At 53.9% G+C, this 14,117-nt stretch overlaps 1 protein-coding gene across 3 annotated transcripts in view; it reads right to left on the reverse strand.

The window, feature by feature from the left end:
* Nucleotides 1-14,117, reverse strand: part of RPS6KA1 (ribosomal protein S6 kinase A1) — a 33,222-nt gene that overhangs the window by 12,330 nt on the left and 6,775 nt on the right. For 2 of the 3 annotated variants that reach the window (XM_066564652.1, XM_066564649.1), the window contains exons 2-3: nt 13,686-13,730; nt 3,181-3,234 (exon numbers count right to left, since the gene is read on the reverse strand). Coding sequence is in view for 2 of the 3 variants with exons in the window: in XM_066564649.1 (XP_066420746.1) it covers nt 3,181-3,234; nt 13,686-13,730 (99 nt within the window). In the remaining variant the exon portion in view is untranslated. The remainder of the gene's footprint in view (nt 1-3,180; nt 3,235-13,685; nt 13,731-14,117) is intronic. The other variant, XM_066564651.1, reaches the window with a different exon arrangement.

Genomic DNA, 14,117 nt, shown 5'->3' on the forward strand with positions numbered 1-14,117 from the left:
CACCAAGGGATATGGGCCAGCACAGCCACAGACCCTGAGGTGATGCTGAAACACTTCCTATTCCCAGCAAAACTTTTGGACCCAAAGGACAGCAATTATGTTCAAAAATGCATTAAATTCTGCTGTCCCCAGCCCTGGGGAAGCTGTGGCCAGCAGAGGCTGCAGAAAGCTGGAACTACAATTAATTTTTTTCCCTTGCATAGTTGGGGAAAAAAACTTACACTTTGTTTTCTAGACCTATTCAGACACTTGGTCTGGAACCACCTCATCAAAGCAGCTTTTAAAGCCAGGCAGAGGCAGGTGCCAGCCCTGCCTGTCCTGCCCAGCCCACTCCCACCCTCCAGTGCCCATGGATGTGGTTGCCCACCTGCACCGAGCTCCCTCCCCTCCCCACTCTCAGACTGGGTTTTTCTCAGTTTAGGAAGTGGCTTTGTTTCCATGGAGGGAGCTCTGCTCTCTCCTGTGCTGCTCAGGCACTCGGGGCAGGGGCACAGGAGCTCCCTGGTGTTATCCTGCCTTTCCCTGGGCTCAGTGATCACAGGCAAGAAAGATCCCATAATCCCTTAAACAACACATTTTTGTGTTCCCAATGATCTCCCAGCTTAAAGCAGGCACTTTGCACTTCTGGGTCCATCTGGAGGCTCAGTCCCTGCAGACAGCTGCTGTGAGGAACAGCTTCCCACCTCCAGAGCTGGAACAGGAGCCGGCCAAGTTCTGCTCCTCCTGCCAGCTCAGCTCTCCAGGGAGAGAGCCCACAGCAGGGAGAGACCCACTAGGAAGAAATTCTTCCCTGTGAGGGTCCCTGGCAAAGGTGCCCAGAGCAGCTGGGGCTGCCCCTGGATCCCTGGCAGTGCCCAAGGCCAGGCTGGACAGGGCTTGGAGCAGCCTGGGACAGGGGGAGGTGTCCCTGCTGTGGCAGGGGTGGCGCTGGAGGGGCTTTAAGGTCCCCTCCAGCCCAGACCATCCTGTGATCCTCCTACCACAGAAACACTTTAAGAAGCCATTTGGTATCTTGCTGACACAAGGGAGGATTTTCTCTCATGGACTCATCCACCAGCTTGGCATTCAACACTCAGGACTCTTGTGAGGAGCTCCTACAGCCTGGCTGGCAGCACACACAAGTCTCCAGCACAAAAGCACCTGTGTGCCACCAAGGCCAGCTTCTTCCAGAGTCACCACAACAAACTGTCCAGAATGCAGAGAAAGAAAAGCAAACCAGAGTGCCATGAACATCCATGGGAAGCATCAGGAAAGGAAGCAGAGGGCAGGGAGGTGGCAGCAGGAGGTGGCAGGCATGTGGCAAGGAGGTGGCAGCAGGAGGTGGCAGTGGTACTGACCGGACTGGAGAGCTGGCTGGGGGCAGGCAGCTGCAGCCTGCAGGGCTTGGCTCGCTGCTTCCTGTGCAGCCAGAGCATCAGGAACGCCCACACACGGGGAAATTTGGGGTCCCTCTCCATTGTCCCATCCCGATCAACATCGTCTGGCCCCGGGAGCTGCGGCCCCGGAGCGGGGCTGGGGGCTCTGCCGCAGCAGCAGCAGGAGGGGCTGCAGGAGCTGCAGGAGCTGCAGGAGCTGCAGGAGCTGCAGGTGGCTGCACCGGTGGCGGATGCGCAGTGGGACCAGACCCAGTGACACGGAGGGAGGTTCACGCTCCCCCTCCCCAGCAACAACACTTGTGGTTGTGGCTTTTTTTTTTTTTCAGGTTTGATGTAAAAAAATAATAATCTCACAGCTGGCATTTGGGTTTCCTGGCTCAGACACTGATAGAAACCACAGAGTCTCCTTAAAGTGATTTCCATCTAATGCTGCCTGAAATTCACGTCAGGCTGGGAGCTTTGGGTATTTCCACAACAGGGAAAATCGTGAGAAACCACTTTCGTCTCTAAAACAGAAGAGAAAAACTCACAAGAACCCACTCAGAAGTGTGATGACACCTCGGAGAGCTGCACATCTCTGCTCTCCCACTGGCACAGGGATGAGGGGGCACCCACGATGGGATTCCTCCAGCAATGTTTGGATTGACATTCAATCCTTCTCTTGCCTTATGCTGCACAAGAGTCCTCGCTGTGGAGTCTGGAGTTATTTATCTGAGAGCCACCCTGAATGTCCATGAGGTGTTTTTAAGGGCATTTCTTGTTTCTGAACCCACCATGGCTCAGATTATGGGCAGGACAGAGCAGAGGTATTTAGAGGGCTTGTTTTGCCTCCTTCCCCCTCCAAACCTGTTCCCCTTTGACCTTTCCATCAGGACAGACAGATGTTTCCTGCAGCAAGACCCCAGAGGGTGCTGGTAAGAAAGAAGCCCCTTGAAATGAGTCAAAAGACACCCACACAAAAGGAAATAGCCCCGTGTCAGCCCTGATTTCTGAATTTCTCCTGAGAGTGCAGAGGATGGAACCAGAGAGACAAATTATGACTGTCTTGCCCCCTGTGCCCCCGCCACGTGCTCTTTGAGAACTGATAACGAAAGAAACAAATGACTGAAGAGCAGAGAGGCAGCTGGGCCCAGCCCCACCACGCTGCCTGCTGAGCTCCAAGGGCTGGGGCAGGTGCCAGAGCATGGAAAAGCACCTGCAGCCGCTGAGCACAGCAGAGCCTGGTTCACACCGGCACCTCCTGCCTTCTGACACAGTCCAGGGAGGGAGAAACCCTGTCCACCCTGTGCTGCCCAAGAGAAGCACCCATTCCTCAGCAGCTCCACGTTCTCAGTGTGGGGAGCAGCAAACTCCTGTGCCTGGGCCTGGCAGGAGCTGATAAATCTCATTATGACCCAGACAATTTTTCATGCCGTGTTACCAGCGTGGGAGAGGAGTCTCAGAAAGGCAAGAAAATCTCCCCTGTACATCCACGCAACCAAAAGTGCCCGTCCTGGCTCACTGACAAGATCAGAAAGCCACAGGAGACACAAATGGCAGCACGGAAAGGGGGTTGGTGTGGGGAGGAAGGAGGAGGAGGACGATGAAATCAGGTCCAGGATGTCACGTGAGAAGTGAGCAATAGCTGCTCTCTGCAGCAGCCGTCCCACAGAGCTGAGAGGGGCTGGCAGGGGCGGCAGGCAGGGCAGGAAAGGGTTTGTTTTTCAGAGAGGTCCCTGTGAGCTCTGCTCACACCCTCGTGTGTGGGACAGAATGCAAATGAAATGGATGAGTCTCAGTGAGGTGCCCACTGCAGCTCTCCTACCTTGTCTGCTGAGTCCACCAGGTCTTTCTCTATCCAAGTGATGTCAGACTTTGCCTGTGGGACAATAAACAAACGTCAGCACGGAGGGGCTGTGATTGTCTGCTAAGGTTTTCCCAAAGAACTTGTTCAGCAAGACCAGGTGAGCTGTGCACAGCCACTGGGGTGTCTCACTGGGGGAGCCATCACTTCTGGGATGTGATTCTGAGCCATGAGGTGGCTCCAGGAGAGCAGTTGGTCCCAGTAAATAAATTTATATTGATTTCATTTGATAAACTCAGGGTGACCTAGAGGTGGGACAGGAGATACTGAGAGGGAGAAGAGAAGGAAAAGCAAGCTCTGAGGAGCTGCGTGAGAACAGTGAGATTGGAGCTAAGAATTAACTGATTTTCAGCTCCAGAAGGACCAAATCAGATTGAGAGGCCCCTGCAGTCACCTCTTCCCCTTGCTCCTCTGCACTGCTGTGCCCTTGCAGGGGGAGCTGCTGGAGAGGGTGACTGTCCCACTGCTCCAGGAGCAGCAGGGTGACAAATCTGCCAAAGACACAGCTGAACCCCTTCCTGAGTGAAAAGTCATCACAAGATCCTCAGCAGATCCCGCTCCAGGATCCCTCCCAGCCACTGGGAAAGCAGCTCCATCCTGGCTCCTTCAGAGCAGCCCCAGCCCCTGCCTGCAATGGGGTGGGAGGGCTGGATTCCCACAAATCCCACAGATCCCACAGATCTCTGCAGGTCCAGCCCTCCCTGCTCCTGGGGGCTCCCAGCACCTGCTGCCACCCACAGCCTCCAGAGGCATTTCCCACAGATCCCTGCACTGCTGGGAAGTGAGATTGGCTTCTCCTGGAAAAATAAAAGCCCAGGAAGTTGCTCCAGTCAGAGGAGGAGACAAGTTCTGAACCTCCCTGTGCCGCCTTCGCAGGGCACAGACGGCTGAGTCACCCCACAGCAGGGGCTGGGCACCGATGAACAGGGGGTTTTCCCAAGTTCCAAATACAAGTCCTGTTTTCTACTTTCCCCCTTTTTTTGAGGGAGGATTTTACAAGCCAGAAGCCAAGAGACAGGTTTGTTTTTGCTCGCGTTTTGTCACTTTGCCGGTTGAGACCGTCACATCTAAATGCAAGAAAAAAAAAACCACCCTGCAAAAGCTCGAAACAGATTCTGCTCTTGGCATTTCACTTCCTATTCATCAACAACTAACCAGAAGCTGTTTTAATTTCTGTTGCTTCAACACATGCTCTGGTCCCAAAACACTCCCAAAATCTGGCAGCACCTAGGAAAGACACTTCTTAGAAAGCAGTCATAGCCTCCAAAATGCCTTTTCCAAAAGAGTGCTTAATTAAACCTGGATAAGGTCTGGCTCTGAGGGATCAGGAATTCCCTGATTCCTTGTGTCCTGCAGAAGAGACAGAGCCCAGCAGGGCAGGCAGAGCAGGTATTTTATCAGACACTTGCCTCCTGGATCCTTGGCTTGCTGCGGAAGAGGAGCCTCAGCATCTCCAAAGCTTTGGGCTGTTATCCTCCCATCCTTCCCCAGCTGTTCCTGAGCTCGCAGCCCGAGCGGCGCCCGGAGAGGCGCGAGAGCCCCGGTGCCGTGGTTGTGTCACTGGGATGTATTTTGGGAGTTTTACTGAAAGGAAACGGCGGTTTTGTATGGGGAAATGGCTTTGTGTGGCCATGGCTGCACAATGCAGCAGCCAAACGAGAACACTGGGTGGCTTTACGGGTGCTTAGGCATGGAAAGAGCCATCAGCAAATCTCAGCGGGCTTTTCAGGAGGATCAGTGCAGTCCCCCTGTCACACACATGAAAACAAGCTCAGAAACAACAATTTCAGGCACTGCAGAAGGCAGCAAGAAGCAACCGAGAGCCTCAGTAGTTTTCTTCCTCAAAATTTCTCTACCCCTGCTCTGGGCAGCACAAATGGTCATGCAGCAGGGATGCTCTCCCTGTAGGATCAGTGGAATTGCAGCTCTCCAGGGAAAGGGCCAGGAGGCAGCAGCAGCTTCTGGATCAGCACAGGAGCAAGGTGGACCTGCTGGGGAAGGCCATGAAGATGTTCCAAGGACTGGAGCCCCTCTGCTCTGCAGCCAGGCTGGGAGAGCTGGGGGTGCTCATGTGGGGAAGAGAAGGCTCCAGAGAGAGCTCAGAGCCCCTGCAGGGCCTAAAGGAAAGCTGGGGACAGAGTTTTTAGCAGGGCCTGTTGTGATAGGACAAGGAGTGATGGCTTTATGCTAAAGAGGGGAGATTTAGATTAGATATAGGGAAGAAGTGTTTTACAATGAGGTTGGTAAAACCCATGGCTGAAAGCAGCTGGTCTCCTGAGGGAACTGGGAGTGCACATGTGGCTCCCATTTTCATTGCATGGAGCAACAACTTCCCTGTGGAGCAGCGGCTCCTGCTCAGGAGGGAGCTGGGATCAGTGGGAAGCACGAGGGGCTGCAGCTCTGCAGAGGAAGCGAGGCTGGAGTTTGTGGAGAGTAAAGGCTGTTCTGTCTGGAACTTTTTCAAGTGGTGGTTCTCAAAAAGGGGAACAAATAAAGTAAAGAAACCTCCCCACTCACTGCCTGCCCTTCTGCAAAGGCCTTTTTTGGGCAGGGCTGGCCCGCGGCCTCATTTGCAACAAAAGAATTGGCCAGAACCTGGTACTTTTGATTGTACTTCTGTGGTGGATCCTCTTCAGTGTCCTGGGAGCCCCCAGGCTGAGGAATCCTGCAGGATACTGAGCAGAGACACGGCCCAGGCTGGGAAGGGAAGGGTTCAGCTGGGGGTACCTGTGCCTTGGGGCCATGGACTCTCTTAAAATAAGAGGGAGATTCTTGGAGCAATCCTAGAGGATCTGCAGGGAGAGAGAGGCTTCCTTAGCCCCTTAGCCTTTAACTCGCTCTCAACAAGGGCATTTGCTGACAGACAAAAGCCTCGGGGACACTGGGGCCCGAGGAGGAAGGGACACCGCAGGGTGGCTTTGAAGGTGGAAGTCCTGCACAAAGTCACTGCTACAAACACAGCCCCGGAGCAGCAGGGACCTCGGGACTGGAACTTCCCAAGGAGGGGATGAGGACAGGGGCAGGTTCCTGGCAGGAGGTTTGCAGGAGGGGAGTACCGAGAGGGAGCAGGGCTGCACGTTTCACCCCACACCATCCCCAAGGACTGTTACTGGTCTCCTGAAAAACAAAACCAACCAAAAATGGGAGAGGGAGGAGAAACCCAGAGGACACAGTCAGAGCTCTGCCCAGTCAGGGTAACGTGGTGTCTAGAAATCCTCAAATTCTCAAATCATCAAAGCCCTCATGCTCAAACCCTTATGTAGCCAAGGCAGCTGAAGAAGGGAATGACCAGCTCCATCCTGGGATGGAAAACATCAGGAGCCTCCCCACACATGGCTTAAACAAAACTCTGACTCTGGAAACGCTCTGCCATCCTCCTGGGGGCAATTCCTCCCCACTCACAGAGGCAACCAAATGGTGTAAAATTAACCTGGTGACTCCTGGAAGGACTCTGCTGCTCCTCCAGTGATCCTGGCTCCCCACAACAAGGGCTACAGGCAAACCCCTAGAGAGGGAACACTGCCACGGGACAGGCAGTGTCACACCGGCACCCCTCGAGCACATTCCAGCAGGTGGCACTCAGAGCATCTTCAGTGTCCAAAATGTGTTCCTCATTTGACACGGGATGGGGGGAGCCCAAAGGCCATTTCATGAGCACCCACGTCATAAACACCCCCCTGGGAAGATTCAGCACCCCTGAAACAGAGGCAGCTTGGAGATTGTTAAGGGATGAAGGGTTTTCTCAAGCAAAGCCTGAGGCTGAGGAAGGGAGGGGCAGATGGTGGCTCACACAGCTGAGCCCCTGTCCTTGTGCTTCACAACATCCTTTTTGATCTGCTCAGTTTTTAACCTACTCGTTTCACAGGGAAGACAAAATATCTTCTTTATGTCAGAGGGCTCAGGTCGGTGTTGGGATGGAGAGCAGAGGGGCTCCAGCACAGGCACCCCCTCACACTCCCCAGGCTCCTCCTGCTCCTGACTCTATCCAGGGCTATGTTGGCAGCAGATACTGAAAGTTTCTTCAAAAAATTAAAAAAAAAAAAAAATACAATTTCCCCACCCTTTCCACGCACCACAAGCTGCAACTGGCCAGGATCAGCTGACGATGAGCTGTTTGGGCTAAAGATACAAGCTCAGGCAAAAGATGTTCCCAAACTCCAGAGACTCCCCAGTGGCTCGGGTGCTGCTGCAGTTCCAGAGCTGTAAGGGGGGAGCCAGCAGGACTTTGCACCCAGTGAAACGTGACACTGGAGAGGAGAACACCTTTAACAGCCAGGAGATAAGGAATTACTCAGTTCTGCAGCTTCTACAGAGCAAATCAGCCTCCGGTGAAAAAGAGCAGAGGATGCAGCCTCCCCTTCCTGCAGCCCTGCACACACCTCCCAGCAGGGAGGGAAGCTCTGCTCAGCAAATTCCAACCAGCTCGGGCTTTGAAGGTGGTAAAACCAGGAGACCCCGTCCCAGGCTGTTCCAAATGCAGAATCCCACTCTGAGGAACCAGCAGTAAACACCACCTTGCATGGGGCACTTCTGCTACTTTCAATAGAAAAGCTGAAAACTCTTTCTAGCTGAATTATAAAATACAACATTGGTTTCACAACAAGAACCAAGAATTGTTTGCTGCCCTTGGAGTAATCGTGGGATGTGGAAACTATTCTGTATTGCAGGAACGCTGGAATTCCACACTCCTCCCACAGCACACAGGCTGCCCTCCCCTTGCAAGGCACACAGAAAGCGTCTCAGGACCTGCAAAAGCCTCTGCCTGGTACCTGCCGGGGTTGGTCTGTGCAGGCAGGGAGAACCCAGCTCTCTCCTGCCCTCTGGGAAGGTCACACGTGCTGAGAGAAAGGGATTGTCACATTTTGGGGATGGCTGTGAACTGCAGCAGGGTTAAAAGCAAAACCAACCCTGTCCAAAACACGCCCCGAGCTGTGCGTTACCAACACCCCAGTGAGAGTGCACAGGATGAGTGTCTGCTGGAGCAAAGCTCTAGTTTATCATTGAATGTCTATAAAAGCATGGATGCAGCCAGCAGCCACCCCCTCCATGGCTCAGCTGCTCCGTGTGCCAGGGACAGGACCATAACATGGACATCACATCCATCCCAAACACGGGGATCACATCCATCCCCTTCCCAAACGTGGGAGATCACATCCATCCCCTCCCCAAACATCACACCACAGGGATTGCAGCCACCCCCACACTGGGAATACCACGTTTTGTCCTGTTCCCCTCAGATGCTATTTTAATGAGCTTTTTTCTCCTCACTCTGTCCCTGTGGAGGCCCCAGGGGTCCCCTCCCGGACCCCAAAGATGACCACTGACCCCAGTGCTGGTGCAGAGCCATCACCTCCCCCTGACAGCAGTCCTGGCACATTCCCAATCCATATCCAGCCTCTCATGTCCAGGGAAATCCACCCGGCTGACAGCGAGGGGATCAGTTCAGCCACATCTCAGGGGCACAGAGTGTCCTCAGCCCGCTCAGCATTCCCAGAGCAGCTCTGCCCACCCCGGGCCTTCCAGCACAAACAGGGTTAAACCCCCTCCTTTCCTCCTTCCCCAAAGGGGTGGCGTTTCCCAGCCCTGCTCTCCAGAACTGGCAAGGGAAGGACCTGGATTTCACATTGCAGTTGGGAAACCCTTCCTGCCTCAGAGCTGCAATGAGAGCAGCAGGAGCTGCTGCAATGCCTCTGCTCCCACTGCTGGGAGGCTGCCCCAGGCACACACGGAGGGGATTTCCTAAGGGAGAAGGAAAAGGGCTCCAGGCAAGGCAGGAATTCTTAGATAGCTGGGACTCCCCTCCCGGATGGTCCCCACCCCGTGGCAGGCCTGGCAGGCAGCACAGTGCAACCAGAGGGAAAACAGCAGCTTCACCTGGAGCTAGGCAAGGAATTTACTGCTCGTGTCCAAGCCAGGCTTCACTTCCAAATAAAGCTGGGACTGGTGAAGCCGCAGGAGCTTCAGGCACATCTGCCTGTGTGTGCAGGGAGAATCCCAGTCAGCATCTTGGCCAGCCAGGGGGCCCAGCAAACCCAGCCAAGGGCACAGCAACATCCCAGTTGCTGGGATGGATGATGCAGTGACCCAAACCCAAACTCTGCCCCCTTCAAAAATCAAATATTAATGGCTTCTTTGGGGTTCTCTCCAGTGCCAGCCCTCACCACTGTCCCCTCCAAGTACAACACACAGTAACAGATTTTCAGGGATTTATTTTCCTTCAGTACAAGAGGCTTTCTGGAGACAGAACATGAGGCAGCTTCTATGAACTCACCAGGGGGATGGAAATGGCAGAGAAGAAACCGGAGTGGTTTGGATGGGTCGGGGACCTTGTGGGAGGGCTGCTGGAGCAGACTCTGCTACATTCCTCGTGTGCAAGTCCTGTAAGCTGACCCCTCTTCAATTATCCATTAGAGTCTGCAGCTCATCAGAGACTCTGCTCCTCAAACAGGCATTTATTTGTGTTTTCTAAGAGCTCAGAAGCTGCTGTTCGCCATAGCCCAGCCCTGCCAAGGACACAGAGCAAAGGCTCTGCCAGGAACAGGCCAGGCAGCTGTCAGGCACTGTTGGAGCAACAAACCCACTCAATTCCTTCAGCTGACAAGGCAGAGCAGCCAGTTTGAACTCAGAGCTTTACCAGTGACAGGCTGGAAAAGCCAAATGTTAAGAGTGGCCACAGCTGCTGCCAGTCCCTGCAGCGTCAGGGAAATTTCCAGGCAGCACCACAGCACACTGGAGATGTTCTGGATGTTCTGCTCCCACGTCCTGCCCAGCCACAGGGCCAGTCTGGCCAGAACACTGCTGGCTGGGAGCCCCAGGAGAGGGGCAGTGGGCTGAGAGGGGATGTGCTGAGGTACCTGCCTGTTCCCACAGCTCCACAGCTTTCCAGGTCCTGGAGGAGCCAGCAGCAGCTGTGCAAACACGCACAGAGCAGAGCACTCACTTGTTTGTTTTGAAACCCTTCACGTTAAGAGGCTGAGATTAGTGGTGTCCAGCACTGACCAGGACCACACCACTGGATGTGGGTCCTGTCCTGCTCTCAGCCTGGAGCTTGAGGGCAGTGCTGGCCTGAGAGCCCTCCCTCACCTGGACCCTCACAGGCCAGGCTGGACAGGGCCTGGAACAAGCTGGGATAATGGAAGGTGTCCCTGCCCAGGGTTCCTTCATGCAGGGTAGGACCTGTCTGCAAGCTTTATCCGGTCAGGATAAACCAACAGGAGCTGCACAGACCTGGGGAAAAGCCTCATTTCTCCCTGTGCTGCACTGCCCCAGCCAGGCTCAGCCTGGAGCACCTCCTGCCTGGTGCCTGTGGCAGAGCACAGCCCTCATCCAGTCCCAAAGGTCCCTTTTATGGTGCAGAGCTGGGAGAGCTCAGCTCTTCCTTCCCCAGCTCTCCCTGTGCTCTGTGATTATCACCCCTGAACAAGCTGATCAGCACCCTCAGCCCATTCCCCTGAGAGAGTGTGGGCACACTCAGCACTGCAGCTCCACTCCTCTGCTTTTCACGATGAAGTGATTTCACTAATTGGGTGTTGTACTTCCATGTACAATTCCTCATGCTTGGCACCTTCAGGGAGCACAGGCTCACCCCTCAACCAAGCTGGCTGCAGAGCAGGCTGAAAAACCCCAGTTATGAGAGGTTCCATTTTCCCACTGAATTCAGCTGCTCCCCAGCTGAACAAAGACCAATTTCACCCAACCTGGCAATTAAAATTTGGAGAACACAGGGGAGAATGAGCTTCTGTACCCAGAGAGGCTTTTAATCACCGCCACCAAAGAGGATGAGAAAAAAATCCATCCTTGTACCCATCCTGCACTGGATCAGCAGCCTGGTGTTAGGGATGTGGCCATGATTAACCCTGTTTTCAGTGCAAACTCAAAACACAGCCCCATCCCATCCACTGTGAGCACTGACTCTTCCCCAGCCCTAACCAGCACAGGGATCTTGCAGACATTCCCCAGGTAAACACTGAGGAATGGGGCCTGCAGGGACCTGGGTACCACAACTGCTCTTGAAAGGTGGAAAACACAAGAGCTTGTGAAAAGCACCAGCTGTTCTTGCTAGGAAGCTGAGCTGGAGCTACAAAAGCAGCAAGGAAGTACCAGAACAGGGCCAGCCTGGCCCAAACCATGCCCTTGGTACCTCTGCAGTGACCACCTGGAGTTTCGGCTGCGATGGCCACGGCGGTTCACACTCCATCAATCTCACAGCACCAACTGTGAGCTTCCTGACTCTTTTGAGGAACTCTTGGATTTCCTCCCTTTCAGAGAGTCTTTGGTTGTGGCCCAGGCACACAAGGGCTGTGCTTTGGCAGCGTCCTGCTGGCAGGGCCGGGAGGGACAGGGCTGCAGCGTGGGCGTGGAGCAATCGCCGCTGTCGCCGCTTCAGGTTATTTTTAGCAGAGATCACAGAAGGAGCTGCAAAAGGATAGCACAAACCTGGAAAAAAGGTGCCTCTTCCCCTTGCAGCTCTCCACACACAGCACAGAAGGGTGTGGGAGGGAGCCTGAGCAACCTTCAATGTGAGAATAGTCACCTCGGATGGTGATGGCCACTGCGTAAAGCCAGAGCCAGGAGCCACTGCTGATGTCTACCCACAGAAAGAACTGAAACACACAGATATTCTGGGTGCTCCCCCATCTGCAGCATCTCAGGGCAGAGCTTGCCCTCAAGCTGAAGGTATGTGTTTACAGGAGGGATTTCATTTGTGCTGGTAGCAAACATACCTTGTACAAACTTGGAAAACGCCACCGAGGTTATTTCAGGAGCACGCAGCAGAGCTTTGGGTGCTCAAAAGTTACCCAAAATGGGATTGTCAGACACTGCTCACAGGCATTTTGGCCACAGGGCCTCAGGAAAGTGGAAAGCAGGACACCTACAGCAGCACAGGGCTCCTGAGGCTTCCCTGCTCTGGGATGTTGGAGAACTTGCCCTCTGCTCTGCTCCAGCTTGGACTGCACATCCATGACCCACAGAGCAGTAAAGGGAACCTCAAGTGATTTTTGGCTTCTATCTCATGATCTTTCTGTGGAATAGCACCTACAGATGGAATCAGCCAGGGTTTCTCTCAGTGATGTCCTTCAAAGAGAAAAAAATCCTGAACGATTTTTAAAGCAACATCCATCAGCAGAATTTAGGGAAGGGCAGTTTAGCCAAGTGTTTGAAGATGAAAGAGGCAAAGTCTCAAACCTTAAAAACCCAGCTGGAATCCAACCAGAAGACACAAGATTCCTTTCTCCCCATGCCAGAAATGCAGCCACAGTGAAGAGTTGTAAACCCACTGCTCTCAGGGGAGGGAAGTGCAAGTTCCATTGACCTGAATTCATCTGACCCAAAGATTTCTTTGCAAGCCATTGAGGAAGTGCCAGCTCCAGAGTGGAACAGAGGCAGAACAGGTAGGAGAGATGCACTGGCACTGTTAGAAATCCACAAACATCCCAGGGAAAAAAACTGGCTGAAATGTAGACAACTGGGGTTTAGGTTTAAATATCTTTTACTAAAAATACAACGTAACCAGCTGGAAAAACAACACAGCAAGCCCCCAGAGCCTTCGGCAGGGCTGATGATTCAGAGAGAAGCTGCCACAGGGCCCTGGCTGAGGGCACAGAGCTCCTGACAGCCCGCTCGGGAAGGCTGCCCAGAGCAAATCCAAAGTGTTGTGTCATTCTCCACGATCAGAGCATGGCTGGGTCACAAAAGGAAATCCTGAAGGGATTATGATTTCACGGTACTGACATGGCTCTTCTGCTCTGCAGTGAGTGCAGGACACGGGCATGGGCACAATCAGGAGACACCACAGGGACAGCATTGTGCTGGTCCTGCACCTGGGGAGGGCTCTCGGCACACAAATCAACTCCTTCCACACCACGCTGCTCATGTGTGGAGCAGGGTGAGCTTGAGGTGTATCAAGGAGTAGCAGGTTCAGATCCCTGCCCAAAACACAGGAGACAGCAGCCCAGGTCTTTCTGTCATTCCCAGCTGGTGCTAACAGGGATGCAGAGGGCAGCTTGGCAGAAGTGGAGCTTCTCCCAGCCCCACCGAGGCAAGAGAATAAACAGATACCAGACACTCAGCAAGGGCAGCTGTGCCAAAACCATCAAATACTCTTGTACTTCTCATCCCAGCTGTCAGGATCACACCGCAGAGAAAGGCATAAACACAGCACCGAAACACCCCAGGGCTTCTCACTTCTCACCCTCGGCTATAGCCCCACTCCAGCTCCCAGTGCTCCGAGGTGGCCCTCCTGGAAACCTTCCAGGCATGTTTGGATGACCAAGGGGACAGGAAGACAGGGGTTTATCTTCTCTCTTCCCTGTCTCCAGTCCCTTGCACTCCCACGTGCACTCCTGCAGATCTACAGAGCAGCAGCTTGACAGGGTTTAAAAATAACCATCCCCATCCTGCTCCCGAGTCAGCTCACACCCCCACGCTCAGAGGGACCTGCAGAGGTCACCTGGGGCATTTTTTACCTGGGATGGAGGATTCCCACCTTCTTCTGGAGCTGGCTGCCCGTTCTGCAAAGCAAGAGAACCTGCTGTTAGCGCATGCTAGGCATGGGATTGCTCCTCATGTCCCTCACAAAAGCTGGTGGCTTTGGGAGCCCCTCATGTGGGGCACACAGGGCAGGGCGGCACTTTGGACGTGGTACAAGGTGGTTGAACATTTCTCCATACACTGGACTTTTGTCTTTTAACTTGTTTAAAAGAAAGTCTCATGCCCAGAGGGTCTCTCCACATTTCCCCCAAATGAAATTGGGGCTCTTTATCCACCCAATGTTGCTCGTGGGGCAAACAAACAGCACCAGGGAGGATCCCTGGGCTTGTCGGCGCAGATTCCCACCCCAGAGAGCTGCAGAGCTGCTCCATCCCACCCCTCCTGCACCGCTGCTCCGGGACTGCTGG

Source organism: Molothrus aeneus, chromosome 23, assembly GCF_037042795.1.
Source record: "Molothrus aeneus isolate 106 chromosome 23, BPBGC_Maene_1.0, whole genome shotgun sequence".
NCBI classification, from domain to species: domain Eukaryota; kingdom Metazoa; phylum Chordata; class Aves; order Passeriformes; family Icteridae; genus Molothrus; species Molothrus aeneus.